Below are 23,835 nucleotides of genomic sequence, written 5' to 3' on the forward strand. Positions count from 1 at the left end.
TCACTGCATGGCAGTTTATGTAAAAACAACACAACTTGGAAAAAGCCATGATAAAATGAGGACTGTTAGTCATATGAGAATAAGGATCTGCTACCTATTTTCCTTGATCATCACAACTTCAGTCTAGACTGAAGTCATCAGTTCCATCTTATTGGATGTTACCTCATTTCTACAAGTATATATGAGGTGTGCGTCAGCTCTAATTGGATTCAGAAATCCCGCCTTCCACTTCCTTTACAGAATTAGGCCTAGGGTGGCCAGTTGGATCATTGTGATGACCTGGCCACTATTTTTTGTATCCGTATACACATACCCTTTTCTCTAAACAATTTAATCATCATTTCTTGCATCAACTAACATGCTATTGCTTTTAGGTGCCATAAGTCTAACACAGAAGGAATATTGAGTTGTGTGTTTCGGCTGTTGTTGGTTTTTTTTTTTAAGGAAGAAGTGAATCACTAGGCAGTGATGAGAACTCCCATCTCACCTTGCTTACCAATCTTTGGCTAATCCTTATTCCTGTAGCTGATTAACCACCAGACTATCACAGTGCCCTTGTATGTCTCAGCTCCCACTCAGTGACTAGTGGTTTGTTTTTTTTAAGGAAAAAAAAACCCAAACTCCTGGATAAACACAATGCAGATAAGGATGAGAAAACATTAAAATAAGAGTGTGGATTTTATACTCCCTTATTGGTCAGTTTGTGGGAGCTTTGGACAGCTCATCTAAAGAACTTGGGAGTTGCAGTGGGGATGAATGTGAGTCTCTGCGAAAATAATTATGATGATTTGGGAAGTGACAACAGCATTGTGGAAAATGCCTTACATCTTTTAACAAATCAGTTGTATCTTTACATACCATATACTGTTGTGGAATTGTAGATGATAAGGTAGTTAAATTCACATTTCTGGGATTCTATATCCAAGTCTCCAATTTTTAAGATCAGCTGTTTTCCACGAGGTACCTGAATTTTCTTTTCGCAGACAGTATGATTGGGATAAGTTCTAGGATAGTTTTTGGATGTCAGAGTTCCACTGTCTCGGTAGATGACTATAGACCCACATCCATCACCTATTTGAAGAAAGAGATGAAAATTTAAGTCTACATCAATTAAGTATATACCTCCTGCACTGCACCACACATTCAACTCTGTTAAAATGTTACTGCCCACTTACTATTCTCCTAGATTTAAACATCTGTTTTTAAAATAGGTTCTCAATTATCTCTTATAAAAAGACAGAGGGGTGTGAATCACCAATTCAGGGGTTACTAAGCTTGCATGAAAAATGTTCTTTGTTGTCAAAAATAATAGTGAGACGTGTGCCAAAGCCAATTTACCCATTCGGCACATGAGGCATAATACCCAGGGCCCATGAAAATCTCTTAATTGTTTTTTAATAATAAAGAATAAAAATGAAATAGAAAGTATTAATTTTAAGCCTTTTAATAAATATTTAATTTCATGATTTTTAGGCAAGCATGCAGGCAAGGAAGACACAATATTTGAGCATCAAACTAATGATTTTATTTGTAATTTATAGGTATAGTGACGATATTAAAATTTAGTAGATGTGTGATGTACATTACAACTAATCAGAAATGATTATTTTTACAAAATATTACATATTATACACTATTTACAATTCCCTACTTCTCTGTAAAAATACAAAGGAAATATTGAAAATGATATGAAATATATAACAAACAAAATATGCTACAGAAAATATGCTAAACTACAGTCAGAACAATGGCTTGGTGTAATGTTTTAACCCATCCCATGGCATGAACCCCTATTATAGAAAGTCACTATCCTAGACTGCCTATCCTTCACAACTCAATCTATCAATTCTTTATGATAGATTTACAACATCTATTTTTATCAAAGCTGCTGGGTGACAGGGTGAGCTCCTGTCATTTGCTTCAGCTACTGCTGACCTAGCAGTTCGAAAGCATGTAAATCTGAGTAAATAGGTACCATTTCAGTGGGCTCATTAACGGGGACATGAAATGAGCCCCCAACTATCAGGCAACTGTGATGTCACCAGCTGATCCTTTCACCATGGAAGTGCTTTGATGTTTCCCACATGGAAGTATAGGATCTATCTTTATATCAATGCTGGTGTTCCTTATGAACACTTCAGAACATTCTTGGAAAATAAAATGGTGGTGACTACAATGTGGTGTTCTGTTTAATAATGTTACATTGACATGCCAGAAAGCATCATGAGAAACTTGAGAGAATTATGGGAAACAACCTTACCCACTTGTTGTCTATCCAACTCCTCATAGTAAGTATTTGGTGAAAGTGCCCGCAACACACTCTCAACATTTCAAATAAGGTTGGAAGTTATGACCTAAAATGTTGCTACTTTGGGCAGAGGTAGCATTGGGAGAAAGCTTGCAAGTATTACCACCGCTATATATCTAGATATTTGATCCATAGTTTGCTGATTTATATGAAGGGAAAAATCAAGATTCCTCTGGCAAAAAAGAAACATAGCCCCAGGTTTCAAATGCAATGCTGGTGAAATATACAAAGCAGCCACAACTGATTAAAAGATAGGCAGAGTTGCTTTAAGGCTTGCTGGATGGACACATGTATGCCCTGGAGATATTCTGCTTGGCTCTGGTGTATAAGAAAATTGTATTTTAGTGTATATTACACTAAATCTCTTTTCTTCAACTGAAAATGCTTGAGTGTCATTTAAATTGGACAGCGATCCACTAAAGTTCACATTATAATAAACTGATCGGTCTTTAAGAAGTCATAAGGCTTTTGAATGCTCTGATTTGTACAAGTGTAACACCCACTTGTTAATGTCAAAAAGCAAGTCTCTTCTCAAGGAATTTGTGTTTGGTCTTCTTCAATTAATGGAATAACCTAAAGGAATAATGTCAGCATTTAATAGGAAGTGGGTGGAGTAATTTGGAGTAATTTTTCAGCTGAGTAGCATGGTGTTTCATCTACTTTGGCTTCCATGTTAACTAAGCTAAAGGGTTAAATTCTCAAGCAGATTTTTCAGGAAACAGCTCCAGTTTTCTTTCCTGAGTGGAACCTTCAATTCAAGAAATATTAGGCCTCAAGAAATGGCATTGTTTGTGGCTTAACTCTTTCTTCTCTTTTGTTCCTCAGACTGGATCTCTCTCCCATTTTCTTTTCACAAGCACAGCAATGTTAAAGTTCCTTGTCTGAATTTTATCCAAGGAAGAAAGGGAAGGAACATCAGCCCAAAGAAAATAGGACCAGTGATTTTCACTTTTGCTTGCTTCCAAAATAATTATGAAACTACCGTTCTTACAGTAATTGCTTACTTTTACAAGAAAGAGATGGGAATTATTTGATGGGGACAGTGTTCTTGTGTATATTCTACAGTATTATGTCAGAGAGTTCAATCTACTGTATTGAAACACATTTAATTTTAAGCAAACTGTTCATTCCACTCTGGGTTCCACATAGGTGCCATGTTGAACCACAATTCTCTATTTTGGTTATAAAACAGAGAATTGTATTTTCAAGATTAACATCCAAGAGAAAAGAGGAAGGATGGGCACTACTTCTTCTTCTAACTTGCTAAACTATGGTTTAGCACACCAGGACTATATATTCCAAACAATCTGATATCTGGAGGTAGCAATCTTTATTTGACCAAAGATTGCATGCTTGCAGAATTGGTCTCTTGATGGTCATCACATGGTAATATGGCTGGGTCTAAAGGACGCATTAAATAAAAATGGCTTTACAGCCCTTTCTAAGCAGTTTACTGTGTGAGCATATTGACCCCAACAATCTGGGACCTCATTTTACTAACCTCGAAAGGATGGACGGCTGAGTCAACCTTGAGCTGGTCAGGATCAAACTCCTGACTGTAGGCAGTTAGCCTGCAATACTGCATTCTAACCACTGTGCCACCACAGCTCTTATGCCAAATTTTGGCTTGCTATCTTATACAACAACCACATTTTGTAAATGAAAGTTTATGATTTAGTATCTTGTACAAATCCAACTAACTATAATATATTTAATAAGTGATGGGTTAAACAAATTATGTCTTAGTGCAATATGTGAACCCAATCATCATCTTATACAGTTTTACAAGCTAAAATGTAAAGCAATGATGCAGGATATTTTTTTTTTTAATTTTATTTTTGGGATGCTACCCAAGATAATACAACACATTGCAGCATTTTTACTCTTTCTAAAGCATTCAGTCACAGTAAGACAGAAGAACTTGAAGCAGTTCTTAACATATTTGAAATTCAAGAAGGATCACTTAAAGTTAAAATGTTAATTCTCACCCTGGTTGGATTCCTTCCACTGGCTTGCCTTCTATTCCTTGTAAGAATAATTAAAAATTGACAAGGACTAATTTTCTAAATTACAGTTAATTAATAAATAAATATACTGGGAAACCAGTATTATAGTAATCAACCATTGTGCATTAAATCTTGCTGACAAACCTTAGAAATAAATCATATTGTATAACACAGAACCTGTATAACAGTGGAACAGATCTGGGTCTACTATCTGTTAAGTTTTTTAAGAGGCCGGATACCACCTCTCAGCCTCCGCATACCCCCTGCGCATGTGATTCTCCCCTGCCGCCCCCTTACCTGCACTGTGCATCCCAGCTGATTTTTTGCCTGTTTGAGGCCTTTTTTGGCCTGCCAGAGGCTTGAGGCAAGCCTCTGCAGGCTTTGCAGGATGGAAAATGGGTCCATTTTGTCACTTCTGATATTTCCAGAAATACAGGAAGTGATGAAATGGGCCTATTTTTTGACATGCAAAGCCTGCAGAGGCATCCCTCAAGCCTCTGGCAGGCTGAAAAAGGCCTGAAAATCAGCTGGGAGACGTGTGTATGCACAGTGAGGTAAGTTTGCCTGGGACCCGCATGCCCACACAAATGGCTCTGTGTGCCACCTATGGTACACGTGCTACAGGTTCGCCATCACAGGACTAGATGATGCTCATGGTCCCTTCCAACTCTGAATTCTATTATTTTGTGTTGCTCTGCTTTACTGGTTAGCAGTTAACTCTGACTATTGTTTTACATAGTAAGCACAAACAATAACAGAGAATCTTTGCTCATCAGTCTATCCTCCATTTTATTTCAAATCAAGCCACACATCAGATAAATGTTTGGGGTTATCTATTTTAATACAAGGTATAACGTCTCATTATCTGATTTACTCTTTATAACAATGCACCTGTAATGCTGACGAGGAAGAAGCTGAGATACAGGCACTGCTCAACCTAAGGTCACCTTCCAAACTCATTACAAATCTGAGTTTGAAACAACTGACCTCTCAGCACTCATTCTTAAGCAGCTATACTTTGTAGCATAAATATATTTCCTGCTTTTTAAAAGATATAACAAACAAAAGACTGTTTTCATTCATGCTTGGTTTCGTCCAAAGTGAAAGACAGGTCTAAGATATAGCTAGTCTACAAAGTTATTAAGAAATTGTACATACCGTACACCTATTACTTCTTTGCTGCACTGAATACAATCTGAAAATTGCAATACGTGGTAACTAATGCAGTTTGCAAAATTCTGTGTTTAAGCTGTAGATGTCTTTATCAGAACTGCTGTCTTATTTCCTTAAATACATTTTTTCCTATCACATATTTTGTGTATTATCTTCTTGAAAATTTAGAATCTTACCCTACTCTTTTTTTAAGCAAACTACAGCAATAGGTTCTAATTGATGTATTGACCAAACTATGGATTTTGTATTTTCTCCCCAACCCCCCAAAAATAGTTCTTTTATAATCTTATAACTAGATAAACAGATAAAGCTGTTGTGGATTAACAGGGTCAAACAATATAAATCACCCAAATCAACTAATATATTATAACTCAAGGTTCTATTTGCAAAGCCATGTTTTCTAGCTATATTAGACAAACCAAAGGTCAAAACAAACAGGAATCTCTCCCCTTTTAAATTGTTGTAGAGCAGTGGTTCTCAACCTATGGTCCACAAATCCCTAGGAGCCCCACAGTATCATCACAGGGAGTCCGTGAAGGCTTTAAGACATTTTATGATTTAAATCTTGAGTTAAGTCTTGGGGGTCTGTCCATGGCCACAAAAGGTATTTAAAGGGGGTCCATGGGGAATAAAAGATTGAGAACCACTGTTGCAGAGTATTTGGCCATCATGTAAGACATCTACATACATCCTTCAATATTTTTGTTTAACTATTGCAACTGGGTATTTTTATTTTTCTTAATTAACAGACTATTAAGACAGCCTTCCTTCTAAAATTGTGGAAGTTTATAACTTCATAGGAAACAAGAACCATCCTGTATGTCAAAAAGTCAGCAACTTTAGAACACTGCATTTCCAGTTTCATTTAAGGGAACCACTTGCATGTGCTAACCTGTATCCACCGATCATCTATTTCTGAGTTACAACTGATTGTTCTGATAGTGGAAATTCCCACAAGGTACAAATAGCAAAGTTCACCTAAAGCTAATCCCTCTAAAAGGAAAGCAAATTAAGGGTACACCTTACTACACAGCAGGATTTCTTTTTGAGACTATGCTATAGAAAAACTAGTTTGAAGTTGAAAAGCAAGCAGCTTGCTTGCTTTTCTTAAATAAAGAATTGCTAATCTTAAATCATGTTCCTGAAACAGGTCCACAATCTGGGATTTAATTTTGCAGGGAAAACCTGAAAGGTACGCTAGAGAAATTAAAAGTGACAAATTCCAAACACCTTAAAAAAATACATCTCACACACCATGCTTTTTAAAGATTAAGAGTGATATCCGGGAAATCACACTTAATCACACTTGTAGATTATTATTTTTTTTAGATGAGACCCAGCTTCTAGAAGATAAAATGCCATTTGGTAATACGTGCTTGAATTAACCAGCGTTGATACCGGTATCAGTACAATGTTTCATTTCAACACAGTATTTATCAAGTTTTAGATACACAAGTTGGAATGAGACCCAGCAGAATCTTATCTCAGCATGGCCCACAACCCTGTTCAGGCATTCATAAACATGAATGTGCTAACTCCATTCATTCCACTCACAGCTTTCTCCACATTGCTCAGGAAGGTTGGAAAAGAGACTGTAGCTGTGAAGTCTCTTTTTGCAGTCAGGTGGAATCTCCATCTTTTCCATGACTGTGCCGGTATTCTAAAACTAGAAACTGAATGCGGATGCTGATTTTTCTTACTCCGTGGGAAAAGGGTAATAAACGTGTAAGGCAGGAAAACCCCACAGCTCAATATGGCTACCTCACTTCTGAGCAATACACGTGCCCATCTCTAATTTACCAAGATACCCTACAAACAAGGTGACGTTAATAAAGATTCAAATGTACATGCCAGAAGAGCGCTCTTTATGACATTCGAGAAACCAAAAAGCTTTTTTTTAAAAAAACAACAACAACAACCAACTACCTCTACCTCCAGAATGCTGAAGTTCAAAGAGTTGGATCAGAAACTTTTAAGAGCCCAATTATAGTTATTAATAGATACAAACTCAGCTGTTTTATCCCCCGAAAGCTGCAGGGTATAAAGAGAAATATATGCGCGTGGGAACCACAGGATTAAAAAAAAAAGAAGCTGCAGACCGTATGGTAACAACACAAATCCTAACTCCGGCAGATTATTTCAGCCCACAACTTCTAGCCTTCGGTTGAGCCTCAATTCGAGATTTTTTTTTTTTTGAAAGAGCAGCCCGTTGCACCGAAACAAAACAAAACAAAGCAGGTTTTAACCCGCCGTTCCAAATTCCAACGTTTTTGAAAGATGCCCTGAGATCAAAGTTAAGCTGAAGGTTGCAAAGACCTCTAGAAACCTTGAACACTCTTACGATCTCCGGGATAAAAAGAGCTTCGTTCGTCCGAAAAGGGAAGAAATATCTGGCAATGCAAAAGTGCTCGTTCGCTCGGTCCACAGAGAAGAGATCCTGCACGTACGAATAATGCCTCTTGCGGGCGCGTCCATCCACCTCCAGTGTCTCTCATACCCTCCCCCCACCCACCCACTTCCCCGCTCCTCGCTCCACTAGCCTTTCCTATTCCAAACGTGCGAACCGGCAGGCAGGCAGGCAGGCCGACTTACCGAGCTTCTCCGCCGAGCTCCCGGACAACAAAGCGGGCAGCAAAAGGAGGACACCCAGTCCACGACTGCGGCCCATAGTCTCCAGGACCTGCGCCCGGGGAGGCCCTTCTCCCGGCGCTTTTCAAAAGTCGCTGCCGCGCCCGGCCGGGGAAAGGTTTGTGCGCCGCAGCCGCTCGTTTTCCTTCAAAGGACGCGTCCAACCCTCACGCCAGATGGGCAGCGCTTCCCTCTTCGCTGACCCTCCCTCCCTGCCGTGGGGCGAAGGAAACGAGGAAGGAAGAAAGCAAGGAGCACGGCTCTTCGGAAGAAGGCGGAGCCTAGGGCCAGGCCCCTCCCCCTGAATCCTTGTGGGAAAAGCATCTGTAGTCTTCTTGTCCACCGCGTGGCGGTCAACCCCCCCACCACCACCACACACACACACACACACACACACACAACACACACAAACACACACTTTGGAAAGAAAAGCGGCTTTTTTTGGAAGAAAAAAAATAACATGGTTGTTGGGGAGGAAAGCGGATCGAACTTTTAATAGTAAGCTCGATTTCCTAAGCAGGAGTCCCTCACCCCAACACCTCTCCATTTCCCCATGAAGAATACTGCGATTATTCCTGGATCCTCTCTCACGGCGCGTTTGATATTGCATGGCTGTTCCAGAGCATGTACTAAACGCCTTTTCTTTGAGTTTTGAGTAATTACTGAACATGTATGTAAACCTGAAATCTCTGCAAGTGATTATTGGGGATTCCTGTAAATTACACCCTTTTCCTCTCTAAATTTTCCTCCCTTTTGGCAAAGAAAAATCTTGTTTTGTGTATTTATTGTAAGCAAGTAGACAAGTCTTGATAGTCATAGTTTTAGAAAAATGTAGGGTAAGAAACCTTGTTTCATGTACAAAGTATTATGGCCACCCGCTATGGAATGGATAAGAAACGGGAACCCCATATACCTCTATCTGAAGAATATGAATACTCAGTGGAAATCATCCTTCAATCCAGTAGTGGGATTCAACTTTTTTTACTACCGGTTCTGTGGGTGTGGCTTGATGGGCGTGGCAGGGGAAGGATACTGTGATGACCCAAAGTGTATCACAACCATAACCAAATCCAAAATGTAAATAAATGTCCTTTAATGCCTCCAACTTGGCCCCACTGTTAATAATACTCAGTTGGAGATAAAACGTACTCAAAAATAGTCTTCAAAAAAAAGCAATACAGTCCGAATTTAATGAGCAGATAGAGGTGAAATAAAAAACCAAACAAACTACAATGATGAAATTTCCACAATGGAACAGGAGAAGTATTTACCAAATTCAAGGAGATAAAAAGGCACAGTCTGGTTGGAAGGATGCCAACCAAGATAACTTCAGACCAAAATAAAACACGCTTTGTTTCCAGCGTTTGCCAGTACACAGGTCCAAACTCTTATGCAGTTCTCACACCTGCAGCCCATGAAGAGGATCAAGGCCCTCTCCTCCCGAGTAGACCACGTCTCTCCCTTATCCTCTCCTCCCTGCATGCCCTAGGATGGATAGGGGATGGGCCTGGGTCCTCCTCTGATTGCTCAGCTGACCTCTGTCCTTCCCCAGCCTCCTCCACAACCTCCAGAGCCACACTTCCACTCCCTGTCCCTGTTGGCTCTTCCTCCCCTCCCTCAGTCAGTCTCCACCAGGGGCATGACAGATACTGTAAAATCTCCAGTCAGAGGTGGTATTTGCCGGTTCTCTGAACCACTCAAAATTTCTCCTACCGGTTCTCCAGAACTGGTCAGAACCTGCTGAATACCACCTCTGCTTCAATCCTCTGGGGAAATCATGGCAAACCGAAGACAGCGCTACAAAAGCAGAAACCACAGAGCCAGTGAGGAGACCTGTTCCTTTGAACCTCTCCAGATAAGGAGAATGTTGGGAGATTGCTCATATATGCTTTGGGGGTTGTTCCTTGCAAGGAGACCTCAAACAGTGATTTTCTGCAGGTTTGAGCACCTGGAGATAACGGGATCAGCCACCTTGCTCACAACATGGTCAAGCATTTTAAAACTGCTTAAGCTCATAAACCTCAACTTTCTAATTATTTTCAGAAATTACTCATTCGCTACTTCTAAGCTGTTAGATATCTTGAGGCCAACAGGTCTGAAAACACCAGAGGAGCCTGCCTTCAATCGTGACTGAAAGAAATATTTAATCATAAGCTCAGGAATTTAAAGAATCTGAAACCAACAGCAAAAATGTAAATAAGATTTTGATCTTAGAAATTTGTAAACAGACTATGTCAGATAAAAACTGGAACATTGAAACTTTTACAACAAGATTTTGTAATTAATTACAAAAAAACCCAAACAGCTTCTCATAGGAAATAGATCCTGTTTAGTTTGTTTTGCAAGATCCAACAAAGACAACAATCTTATGATTTCAAAAACTGGGCAAATAGAAGGGACTAATTCTTTTAGATAGAGGAAAGGTTTACATACCTGCAAAATGTTCTAACAATAAAAGTATTATAGGAGACCTTTGAAGAATGAAATCAGAAAAGAGTAGCCACAATGTCAGTAATGATGTTTACTTCTATGGATAGACTTTGCCCCCAAAGTTGTTATTGAAGAAATGACAGATATCTAACAAATGTTGTCAAGGAAGGCAGAGATAGGTGTGGATATACAATTGACAGGCCAAAAAATGACGTAGAAAAGGGTGTTTTGCTTGACCTACAAAAGAAATTAACCGTGTCTTTAAAATTTCAAAGGAATTTTAAAAACCAATGACAAAACCAAGAGAGCAGCAAGAATGAAGAAATATTTATATAGGAACCCTTAAACTCTCAGATAAAGGATTCAAGATTCAAGAAGACGTATATCACCCATAGGAGTGAGAAGGCATGTGTGTGTGCACGTGTGTGTGTGTGTGTGTGTGTGTGTGTGTGTGTGTGTTCCATGGGAGATCAAAAGAATCCAGGATTTTAAACTTTCCTTTTTATTATCAAATCTAATTGATAGCATGTTACAGTGCCATCTGCTGGAAAGCAAAATAAATCTTAAATTCACTTCCCAGCCAGGAAGAAAACTTAGCTTCTGGAGCATTTCCCAGATTTTGTATATAGACATAACTTAGAGAATTTGGGTCAGCATTGCTTTTATCTCTTATGGCCAATCATATCTTATTTGCTCCAAGATGAAGACGGGTCTCCTACATTTTGGAAGAGCAGTAATGTATGATGTCAACTCAGCTTGCCCCAGACCTTCCTCTGACTTTTTTGGCCTCACCACAATAGTAAAATGTTTCCCTTTTTGCTGGTGAAAGAAGGTCATCCAATCCACTTGTACGTACAATACTTCATTATTAAATTCTGATTTATCATATTTTACTGCCAGTACATTTTAAGTATATATTCAATATTTCTCTTAATATAAGAACCATTCAAAACTAAATCCCTATGCAAACAATTTTTCTCTTGATTACATTTAAGCTTCTCATTTTCCTCCTGCTACATACGGAATAACTTATTACTGAATATGAAATGAGGAAATGAGACAACTGTCATACTTTATTCCAACCACAGGGTGTCACCATTATCCTACTATCTATCTGTCTGTCTGTCTGTCTACATACACACGTATGTGTTTATATATATATATGTATATATGTGGTATTCAGCTTTGTTCGGGTATTTTCCCACGTCATTATAGTTGTGCTTTTAAAGTTGTAAAGTTGTAGCAACCTTTCGGCAGAATCTCATCTGCCATCATCAGGCTTCTGTATTGTATTGTGTATTCTGTATTGTGCACAGAAGCCTGATGATGGCAGATTCTGCCGAAACGTTGCTTCAACTTTAAAAGCACAACTATAATGATGTGGGAAAATACCCGAACAAAGCTGAATACCATATATGTAAGTACCCGCGAAAACTTAAGAAAATATATATATATATATTGGTAGTTGTTTGTTTGTTTCCGTTTCCATGGTGAACTTGATTTTGGGGTGTGTGCTGTTTAGGTGTGTTAGGAAATTGTTTAGGTTTTCTTTTCCATGGGGCCAAATCACAAATGTGTCATTGATGTATCTTAACCATAGTTTGGGTTTGTGGGTGGCATTAGCCAGGGCTCTGGATTCGAATTTTTCCATGAACAGGTTTGCAATGACGGGTGACAGTGGTGATCCCATAGGGGCTCCTTCAATTTGCTTGTATCTTTGTCTTTTGTATATAAAATGTGTGTGTGTGTGTATGTATATGTATATGTATATGTGTATACACACATACACATATATACACATACATACACACACACACACACACACACATATATATATACACAAATATACATATACATATGTGTGTGTATGGTATATATAGCTTTCATATGAAGTAAATAACATACAGAGATGAATATTATTTTCTTATTGAAATTAATCATTTGCATGACAAAATATTTATAATCAGATTAAATAATAATTTAAAAAAACATACGAGCTGGCCTGAACATCATGAGATCATATATAGCAAGAGAGATCATGAATGTAATGTCAGTGAAAGTTATCTGTTTATAAGGCAAATTATGTCTCAGTTGACTTCTGTGACCCTTGTTCTTTCTAAGAAGGAATTTGAACCTCTGATTTTGTGATGCGATTCTGAAGCCTGAAACTGTCCTTGAGTGCAAAGAGGACCTATGCTTGAACTAAGAAGAAAATGCCATGAAAATGTCAGTAATAATAACTATGTTGACTCTGTGACAGAAGAACACCTCTGTTTCTGTCGTTCCAGTTGGATGCAACTAGAGTTCACACAATTCCAAGCCTGCAATACTTTTGGTCTGAGAAATAGGAACGACGGAAGAATCTAGGAATTATGTAGAACAGGATATTGGAGAGGTCTGAGTTCAGTTTAAATAATGAAATGGCTGAAACTAGCATTATCTGTTGGTCCTCGCAAAATAATGTTACCCTGTCCTCTACACAGTACACAAAAGAATGGTATGGTAATTTCCTCTCTCCATTTTTTTGTATCTTTCATTGCTCTCCGTTTTCACAAAAGTGAGGCAATGTTTATTAAAGCATCTTACTATATCAATGTTTGTTTTGTAGCAGCAATGAACCTTTACACACACACACACACACACACACACACAGTTCTCTTTTGCTACTAAGGCATAACATGCTTATGAAATGTGGAGAATTGACAGCCATGGCATGGTTAAACATATCTGATGCTGTATAAGCTTTCATCCAGGCATACTTTCCTGGTGCTGTAAACCAGCAGCATAGAGGTCTGTGAATATATGGAAATATTGACCTAGCAGTGACAATATAGAGTTTTTCTTTGGTCACCCATGTAAGTCTTCACAAAGTTACCCCCCCCCCCCCAAGACTGTTTATCTATTATAAATAAGCATCTATCTATGGTCTCCCGAGCTGCCTTTAACAACTATATCAAATTGGTTCTCATATGAGAAAAAAAATTGTATGAATTTAATAAATAGCTTGTTTGATAGTTTCAACAAGGGAGGGGTGGGTGATTTATTATTATTATTATTTTGTATTGGGATTTTCTCCTTGTAAGTCATCCAGAGACACTGAGAGTGAGTTCAGCAGCATTATAAATTTTCTTAAATAAATAAATTTCATTGCCCTTTGGAGATAGATTCTATGTGCCAGTCCTTCAGCATCTATAACTAAGAAGTTACAGAGCTGAAGAAGCTTCTTGGATGAGAAGTGAAACGTCTTCAGACCAAAAACAAGGAAGTCCATTTGTCTCTTGAAAAAGCACCTTTGGGACAACTATGACTTGGATGATTGAGAATCTCCATAGACATTTAGTGACATAACTAAGAAGGTTTGATTGCAATAAAAAAGCTGGTCAAAAATCCTAAAGAACCTCCATCTGAATACATAACACTACCTAGACCAGGGTCTAAATATCATTCATCATAAGGAATCTTCATATAATCCAGTGCACCTTCTCCAATCCAAGTGGTTGGATTGACCATAGAATCCTTTTGTTTGCCTTCTTGTTTGTTTGACACATTTCTGTGGTGAGTACGCTTCTTATTCCTGATAGTAATCATGACAATAAAATACTTCAAAAGAAATAACTGTCCTAAATAAGCAAACTATTATACCATATGCTTCACAAACAAACAAAATCCATTCTAGAAATGGGTGTTTAAAAGATCTACAATTCCACAAAAATATGCCTCCGAAAGAATCCTTAACATAAATAACTTTGTTGTTGTTTTTATTAAATTTCCTTTCATTAAATAAAACACTGCCAAAGTGGAATGCTACTATACATATTCAGACAAATTTATAATAAAAACAATTTTGCACTCCATTCATCCCAAACAGCCTAAATTTTAAAACCAGGCTACTTACTAACTGCTATTGCCACAGATACTGCAGGATAGAATTGAAGCACAGGCTAAAATGTAATGTACAAACTGATAAAGTTTGTACATTAGTGCTGTGTCTGACATTATTATTTTCACCAACAATCCAGGAAGGAGAGGAGCTATGAGCAGGTATGGATAAACCTCAGCTCTCTTCTTAGCAATGTGGCTCTTGGAATATCAGTCATCCCCTGATTCTGATGAGGAATCTCGCTTTTCTCCACTGACTTGCTAATCTTCATTTCCTTGGGGATCACATTATTTGACAGTTCAAAATGAGACCCTGTGGAAGGGCACAGCAATATATTTGACAGCCAGCTAAAAACTATGAGAAACTTGCTGGCTGAGTTGAGATGGCTTTTCCTGCCAAGGTCATGCCATTCCTTATCTCTCAACCAGTTAAGCCTTCCACAGGAAAAGAACTCTTGGATCTTGGGCAGCCAACTAATCTCTTGTGGAGTCAGACAACCAAGTGCATTGCTTCAAAAAATAACACACACACCCACACCAGATTTTGACCTCCTGGCCACAGGGGTCAAAACTAAAAAGAGTACAAAGAATGCTCCTACTTTCTGAATTGGGAATGTGCTGTCATCTTCTTTTCTATGCCAGGCTAAAGATGTGTGGGGTCCTTTCCCATCAGTATACTATTATGATGGGCAAATTTTTGCAAGCAGTTAGTCCTGGAGACGCACAATAACATAGAAAGGAGATTTTGTCTAGAGGTGCAGATTGAAAGATAGAACTGAAATGATGTGAAGAGGTGCAGTAAACAATGCCTCACATTACTGGCAATATACATACATTGATCCTTTATATATTATAAAGGAATAATGAGTTCCTTAATTCAAATCACCTTCAAGTCCACCGTAGATGATAACTTAATGATTGGCTGAAGGTATAGGTAAACCAAAACTGAACACTTTCAATTTGTTATTTCTAATTGTGAAACCTGCAAAGAACCTCATCTGTTGACTCAAGAAAGGCAAGAACAAACTGTGATCTGAGTATAATTTATGGCCAGCTGGATTATCTGATACCTCATCTGCTTTGAAGCATGTAAGTAAGGTATATAGCCATCTTCCAGGATGCTGTGAACTTAGTGTACCCTTTGAAATTAATCAAAGATGTGAGTGGCCAGCATCTTGTAATATTGGGCCTGATGCCTGGAAAAGTTGACTCATCTTTTACTGATACCTAGTGCTAGGTTTTCAAGGGTTCAGCTTTCAAATTGGCACCTAAATAAAGGACAGATTTTTTTCACATGTGCTCAGAAATCAGGAGCTCCAACTTTAAAATGAAGGACAAAAGTGCCATAGGAGCAGAATTAAAATAGCTAGGGCAGATCTGGAAAAGACAAGGAAGTCCAATGTGTATAAATGATACATTTCAAAAGCAGACTTCTAGAAATATGTGTCTTTCAATAGTTATGGCTATGGTCAGAGGTGGTATTCAGCAGGTTCTGACCAGTTCTGAAGAACCAGTAGCAGAAATTTAGAGTAGTTTGGAGAAATGGCAAATACCACCTTTGACTGGAGATTTTACAGTATCCTTCCCCTGCCACACCCACCAAGCCACGCCCACAGAACTGGTAGTAAAAAAAATTGAATCCCACCACTGGTTGTGGTTTATTGGTATAAATTAATACAGCTGGGCAATGTCTGTGAAATTCAGAACTTACTGAACTTTCAAGAGAAAATATATAATGTGGTCTAGAACAGTTTATTTATTTATTTATTTTTTTGGACAAGTTTTATTCAGTTTTTCACATAAAAACAAAAATCTCTTTTTAGTGGACAACATATTTCCGGGTCATCACCTTTACACACAAATATGACAGCAATTATACATTCATATATGCATACTTAATTCTATTATTACCTTTTCCATTCCAAATTTTCAGTAAGGAGAGAAACAAACACATTAATTCTAACCTCTCATTATTCTCAATCAAAACATCTTTTTGTTTCATTTCAATTATTTCAAATATAATCCTTTAATATTTATTTTAAAAATAAAGATAAACAATATGTGTTTGCATAATAATAATAATAATAATAATAGGTTGCCAATGTCTCTCCTTGCTTTTAATAGTCTATATTGACTTATTAGTTTAGTTGGTTCTTTAGTCTGTCATATTCCCTTTCCATTACACATTATTTTTATAAATTCTAAATTAATACAAGTTTTAACACTAAAAAAAAAAAATGAGTATAGGTTTCCCCCCTTTTACTGCTTTGAGTGTGACACCTCAGTGGTTAATATATATCTTTATTCCCTCATCTTGATTCTCAATAATCCATTATTTTTAAGAAGTTACAATAATAATCATTACATCTTTTCATTTGGATTCCGCAGCATATTTCCCCCCCTTAATTTTTAATAAGAGTTATCAATATCTATATTACCCTATTTTCTAAATATTTTTAATTGCAGAAATAGTCTTATTACCCCTTGTCACCCTGCAGAATCCCCTTTTTAATTCATCAACCATTATCTCTGAAAAAACAATTTCTTTTCAACATTTTACTAATTCTGCATTTCTTTATTTCATGCACCTGTTTCTTACTGCTTCTCCTCCCCCTCTTTTCCCCATATGTTTTCTCATTCCAGTTTATATCCCTCTCTTTCTTAATATCGTCCTTTCCCCTTTTCTGCTGGGTCTTTCTGTCTTTCCCAACTTCACCGGTATTCCCCCTCTTGATTGCCTTCTTAAATCTCAACTTTTAAACCTTCCTTCTTTCCCCACTTCTTTGTAGCGTTCTTTGTGTTAATTGTCTATTTAAGATGTCTTCTCCTTGAGTCGACTCCTCCTCTTCTGAAGCTCTTTCTTCTTGTTCTTCAATCGCCATTTCCATTTTTTCTAACACAGAACAAAGTGATTCACCTCTTTCCTCTAGTAATTCTCTCATATTTTTAAGTTCCATTTTTAATTCCCGAAGAGATATCATCATTACACACTCTTGTATTTTATGATCGTTAAAGTCCACACAAAAAACACTTTTACTTTCCTTCTTTCTTCTTTCAATCTTCCAAAGTACTCAATTATTCCAGCCCAGGGTCTATACCAAAAACATCAATCAATCCCACAGTCAGTCTTTCCTTGCTTTTTTTCTTTATTCTAGTTCTGCTTTCACTTTCTAAGATTCTTACTTTGTTTCAATATTTCTTTAATATTATATCCACACAAGTTCATTCAGAAACAGGATGCTTTCCCTTGTTTGAGCTCAAGTTTTTGTCAAAAGGTGGCACTTTCCATTATACAAAGTCTTCACCTTTTCCCCCTATTTTTTTTATTTAGGGTTTTTTGAACCTCAATATTCCAACACAGTCCAGTCTCCAATTTGTAAACTTTATTATTATTATTTGACAATCTTAAGTCCAGCTTTATTTTATGCCTGTTTATTGCCAAAACATTTTAGTGCAATTTAATTAAATCTTTAGTTCCAGCTTCTTCCTTTCCCAGTTCGAAGCCTCGCTTAGCTGTCAGAAATATTTTCTTATTTTTTTTTCCCGTCCCTTTGTAATTTCGCCGCTCACTTTTCTTTTCTTAAAAGTTCAATGTTACCTTAATCCCGGGGTACTTTTGTTTAGTTGTTTCACCCAATTGTCCTGGTTCAGATGTTATCCACCTCTTTCTTCCCTCCTGCACAAACCTTAATCCAGCTGAGTCCTCCTCTTCGGGGTGGCAATTTTAAACCACAGCTGCAGTCGTCTTTGGGGGGAGACCAAACCCAGGAGGGGAGATGCGGCTCCCCTCAACCTGGCTTGTGGCTTCCCCTTACTCCACCACCCCTCCAAGGCAGCTTCATCCCCTAATTGTAATGATCGGGGCTCTCCAACGAAAGAGCACGGACCATAGCCACAGAGAGATGCAATCTATGGTCTGTCAGCGAGGAGGCTCCGCCTTCTTCATGGTCTAGAACAGTTTAATGGGTATCCTGCTGAATTCACTGGTTTCCTCCAGCTACTGTATGTAGGCTTGAAATCTTACGTACATGCAGGACTTTCTTTCAGTCAGTCAATCCTAAATCAGTGAATCAAACTTTAACATATCAGTTTTGTGAGACAGTATTCTGCTATTATTTTAATAAAGTATTTATTAAATTTAAAATCATTATAAATGATATTTCTGTAAAATCATTGATTAATGATTTATAATATTATGGATCAACTAAGTAGTCATATGGTAATTATGTAAAACAATATACTTTAAAGAAGAAATCTGTTTATCTGACTGTCGGGTTATAATCTATCCATTTATCCATCCATCCATTTATTTGTGCCACTGAAACAATGTAGATGATGATAGGAAGTTGATAAATAAAGGTAGTACTCAACTTATAACTGTTCATTTCATGGCCGTTCAAAGTTACAACGGCATTGAAAAAAGTGACTTGTAACCATTTTTCACACTTACGATTGTTGCAGCATCCCTGTGGTCATTTGATCAAAATTCAGGTGCTTGGCAACTGACTCATACAGTATTTATGATGGTTGCAGCATCCCATAGTCTTGTGATCATACCTTCTGCGACCTTCTGACAAGCAAAGTCAATGGGGAAGCCAGATTGACTTAACAGCCGTGTTACTAACTTAACAACTGCAGTGGTGCATTTAACAAATGTGGCAAGAAGGTAATCGTAAAAGGGTGCAAAACTCACTTAACAAATGTCTCACTGAGCAACATAAATTTTGCAGTCAATTGTGGTCGTACGTCTACTGCTATCTGTAAAGACAAATGGGTGGTTTGATTTCAGTGTAAGCCACTTAAGTGGGAGAGAGATTATAGCTTTGGTTCCATAGTGGTATAACAACGAAGAGCTGGACTGAGATTTTAGAATCTGCGGTTCAAATCTCCATAGACCATAAAGATCAGAGGGTGACTTTGGATCATTCATTATTTCTCATCATCTTCTGTCCATGCCACTTCTAGTTCCCTCCAGTACTTTTACTCTATCCTTCCATGCCTAGCATTGACTGCCCCATTCATGTTAATGGCTGTAGCCATCCACATTTACAGCTGCTTAAATCCTAAAATCCTTTGGTGCTTAGCCAAGGCTGGATGCAACCTGATCTGAAAAAATCCCAGAGTTCCCTGCAGGGACCAGCTGTCCCAGAAATTCTCCATTAGAAAAAGTAACCACTATGCACCAATGGTCTGTGAGAGCAGCTGAAAACGACTTATTATTTTTATCTTACCATTTCTATCTGACTCTCATCATTCACCATCATCCTCTTCAATCAGCATCTGTTTTGAGCTAAAAGGATTTTCATCTGCATTCCTACTTAACAGGGACTGAATCCTTTTCACCTTGTCCTTGCTAAGAAACAATACACTTGCATTAGACTGAGAGAGACTCCAAAATGGAACTGAATCAAGCTGCCTGTGAAATGGGGATTAGATGAGCTCTCTTGAGAACGTAGCATGACTTTTAGAGTTGTTGTGCAGATAAACAAAGGCAAAGTTAAAGATTTATTTTGTTAAACCTGTGATTGAAACACAGCCATGATTGCAATATGGTCTGATCTATGATAAAACATTCAAACTGTAGCCTTTTTGCCAGCTCACATAATTTGATTTGTGGAAAAAGGGTGCAGGCCATAGCTTAGTGTAAAATGGCTGAAGTTCATCTTGTATCGGTTTGTTTTTTACCCTTACATCACAACTTAAATGAAATAAAACACTTTTCTGTTTTCTGTGTGTATTATGTCCTTATATGTGATTTGGATAAGCCATAGAAAATATGGTTGAAGTCTGAAATTATTTTTCTTTCTTTCTTTCTTTCTTTCTTTCTTTCTTTCTTTCTTTCTTTCTTTCTTTCTTTCTTTCTTTCTTTCTCTCTCTCTCTCTCTCTCTCTCTCTCTCTCTCTCTCTCTCTCTCTCTCTCTTTCTTTCTTTCTTTCTTTCTTTCTTTCTTTCTTTCTTTCTTTCTTTCTCATTGGATGCCTGCTGGAATTCTTGAATGAGACCTTAGCTTTGCTGTGCCATGCTTGACATCAGGGGTGGGATTCTACCAGTTCGTACCTATTCGCTAGAACCGTTGTTAACATTCTAAACAGTTCAGAGAACTGTAAGCCACCCCGTAGAGGTGGTGAAGAGGGGGGAGATCACCAGCAGGGTCAAGGAGAGCCGCATCTCTCCTCCTCAGCTGGCCAAACTCCCTTTCCCGAAGGCGGTAGGAGTGGCGGTCAGAAATGGCCGCCTCAAAGAAGAACTCAACCGGAAAAGAAAGTGCAGGAGGAAGATAAGAAGTGAAAGTTTTTGGCTTAATGGGTTAAGCTGAAAAAAACAACAATTAAGGTACCCTGGAACTTAAATTTTTACAAAAGATAACATCACTCCCAAAGAAGGTCGGAAGCAGCGAAAGAAAGTGAAAAGGGAAAGTTTTTTTTTCCTTCTCTCTCCTTCCTTACATTGACAACTAAGAGATCGGAATAAGAAATCGGAAAAATCCACTTTGGCATCAATAGGCAATTAAGCTGAAAAAACAACTAAATGCCAAAGGGACAATAAAGATTTCTGGACATTAAAACCTTTTTCTTTTATTAGCAGGAAGGGAGAGGAAAAGAATAAGGGCAGGATCTGGATCTGGAAGAAGGAGGAGACTGCCTGGACTTCAAAATAATCTAAAATAAAGCTTCAACAAGACTTCTAAAAGATACATTTTAACTGAGATTTTGCAACTAAATAGTAACTCCAGGAAGAGAAAGTGAAAAAAAAAAAAGAAAGTATAAGAAGAAACAGCTTGTGTGTATTTGGATGGTCTGGTGACTTTTGGATTTTTGGTTATTATATTTGAATGACTAAAACCAATTGGGTGGTTGTTTAAAATTTTTTACAATAGCATCACTTCTGGATGAATTGAAAATGGAACTTAAAAAATACAAAGAAGATGCACTAGAAGGGAAGGGCTCTTTTGGCTTCGTTTTTCAATTCTTAGAAATGGAGATCTGCAACTACAAAAAACAACAAGTAAAGACTGCAAAACAAGAAGACTGGGACAAAGAAGAAGCCATCTTTAATTAACAAGTAACTCCACATGGGGAAGAAAGGGGAAAGGGAGGGAAGAGAATGGAGAATTTAAGACTTAAAAAAAACAGCCAAAGAAGGGGAAAATAATTTGAAAAGTGGATATAATGTTGGAAAGCAACAGAAAAGGGGAATACAGAAGAGGGAAATGAAGGTGGAGAGACAGGGGGGTAAAAGGGGGAGAGATAAGAAGAGAGGGAAGAAGGAAAGGAAGAGAAGTTACAAAGGCTTGGAGCAAGATGTAAAGAAACAGGACCTATTTAGAGATAATGGGTGAAAATCTAACTGAAAAAGGGATTCTGTGAAGGTACATAAGATTGTATTGTTATATTTGTAATAGAAATAATTTTAGAATATTGGAAATAACATATGATTAAAAAGAGGGATAAAGTAGTTGGTGTGGTTTGGGGAAATGTTTGTGAATAAAATAAATGAAATAAAATAAATGAGAAAATTGAATTAGGAAGGAACGGGAACATTTTAATTAGTCAATGTTTTATAAAATATAAGTGAAGAGGGGGGAGGAATTAACTATGGAAAGTTTATAATTGTTCCCATAGAAGTATGATATTTATTTGAAGAGTAATGTGCAAAATGTTAAGATTTAAATGAATATTAATATTGATCATAGAATTTAATTGGAATGGATTGTTGTTTTAATTATATTATACATTTTTTATTTTTTATTTTTTCAAGAATACAGTGTGTAGTTTTAGAATGTGCCAAGCAGAATCCAAATGGAAGTTATGTATTATATTAAGTGTTATAATTTTAGGGGAAAGATATAAAGGCGTCATACTCCAATCAGTGATTACAGGAGAAATTTTGTTTAATGAGAAAAGATAGTAGACAGTTGAAACAGGACAGACAAAGAATATAAGTACAATGATTTGAATTGAGATGAAATAAATAAAATAAAATTAAGAAAGTTAAAAGAGGGGACAAGCTATGTAGAAAATGTAGAATAGTAATAAGATATGGAATGGAATATAAAAATGAGCATGAACTTGAATTTGTGTCTGTACGAAGAGATGTAATCCGGGATTATGCTGCTTTCAAAAAAGATGTTTTACTTGTATTTCTTTTCTTTTTGTGAAAACTCAAATAAAACTTACCAAGAGTGAACTGGGAGGAAAATCTAAGGGTTGATAAGCAGTATTTTATTTATTGTGTGGTCCTCTTGATAAAATAAACGATCTATACTATGTCTGGTAAAAACACAGTGACATCATACATATTTGTATTTAGCTCACCTCATCATCTCTAGTTATTTATGTAAGGAAGAAATGTGACTGCTTCTCCAATGTTGTATACTTAGTTGGGTCTATTTATGATAGCCTGTCCTTTATGTCCCCGTGACAATCTTTATTAATCAAAAAATTAAATACTAAAAATAACGTATTTGGGAAAAGGTTTGAATTGTATAGTATATTGTATAGTATAGTATGGTATATTGATTCTAACTGGAATGCAAATATGAGATATTTTCTCAGCTATTTTCTATTATGGCTGAGGAATTTATTTTTTAAAAAAATCTGTTTCCTTCTTTTCAGCTGAATCAGAAATATATTTTTTCTGAACTGTAATTTCAGTTAGCAGTACGACCCATTGTCCAACCATGTAAAACTAATTTAAAAACTGAATCCCCCCAAAAGAAACTATACTGTTTTTTCATCCTAAATGACTGCAGATATAAACATTGCCTTTTGCAGTACCACTGTGATTAATTAAAAAGAACTTAGCTACTGAATAGTTGGTACAATAATAAACAAACGTTATCACAGGTTTATCTTGGTGTTCCTGGTTACAGGCACAAATATAGGTAGTCCTCAACTAATGACCACAATTGAGCCCAAAATTTCTGTTGCTAAGTGAGACATTTATTGAGTTTTGCCCCATTTACAACCTTTCTTACCACTGTTGTTAAGTGAATCATTGCAGTTGTTAAGTTACTAACATGGTTGTTAAGTGAATCTAGTTTCCCCATTGACTTTGCTTGTCAGAAGGTTGCAAAAGGAGATCACATGACTTTAGGACACGGCAACAGTCATAAATATGAATCAGTTGCCAAGTGTCTTGAATTTTGATTACATGACCACAGAAAAGCTGCAACAGTCATAAATATGAAAAATAGCCACGTCACTTTTTTCAGTGCCATTGTAACTTGTAACTAGCCCTAACCCCTAACCCTAGCCCTAAATGAATGTCATAAGTCAAGGACTACCTGTAAAGCTGCATATATTAATGCAGATGAGGGTTGGGTACGAGTCGATTCTTTGCTTTCTCCAGAGTAGGTTTTGAGAAGAGGAAACGCAAGATGTTCAAGAGAGAAGGATGAACTTACAAAGA

General features: G+C 37.3%; 1 protein-coding gene across 2 annotated transcripts in view; it reads right to left on the reverse strand.

Annotated features, from left to right (window-relative positions):
• Nucleotides 1-8,375, reverse strand: part of DCBLD1 (discoidin, CUB and LCCL domain containing 1) — a 38,453-nt gene extending 30,078 nt beyond the window's left edge. For both annotated transcript variants that reach the window (XM_087972859.1, XM_087972855.1), the window contains exons 1-2: nt 8,080-8,375; nt 859-1,071 (exon numbers count right to left, since the gene is read on the reverse strand). In XM_087972859.1, coding sequence (XP_087828985.1) covers nt 859-1,071; nt 8,080-8,155 — 289 coding nt within the window. In that variant the 5' untranslated portion in view covers nt 8,156-8,375. The remainder of the gene's footprint in view (nt 1-858; nt 1,072-8,079) is intronic.
• Between the last annotated feature and the right edge of the window lie 15,460 nt (nt 8,376-23,835).

The sequence above is a fragment of the Notechis scutatus genome, chromosome 1, assembly GCF_049901735.1.
Source record: "Notechis scutatus isolate UNSWTSFEM ecotype Mainland chromosome 1, rNotScu1.2, whole genome shotgun sequence".
NCBI lineage: Eukaryota > Metazoa > Chordata > Lepidosauria > Squamata > Elapidae > Notechis > Notechis scutatus.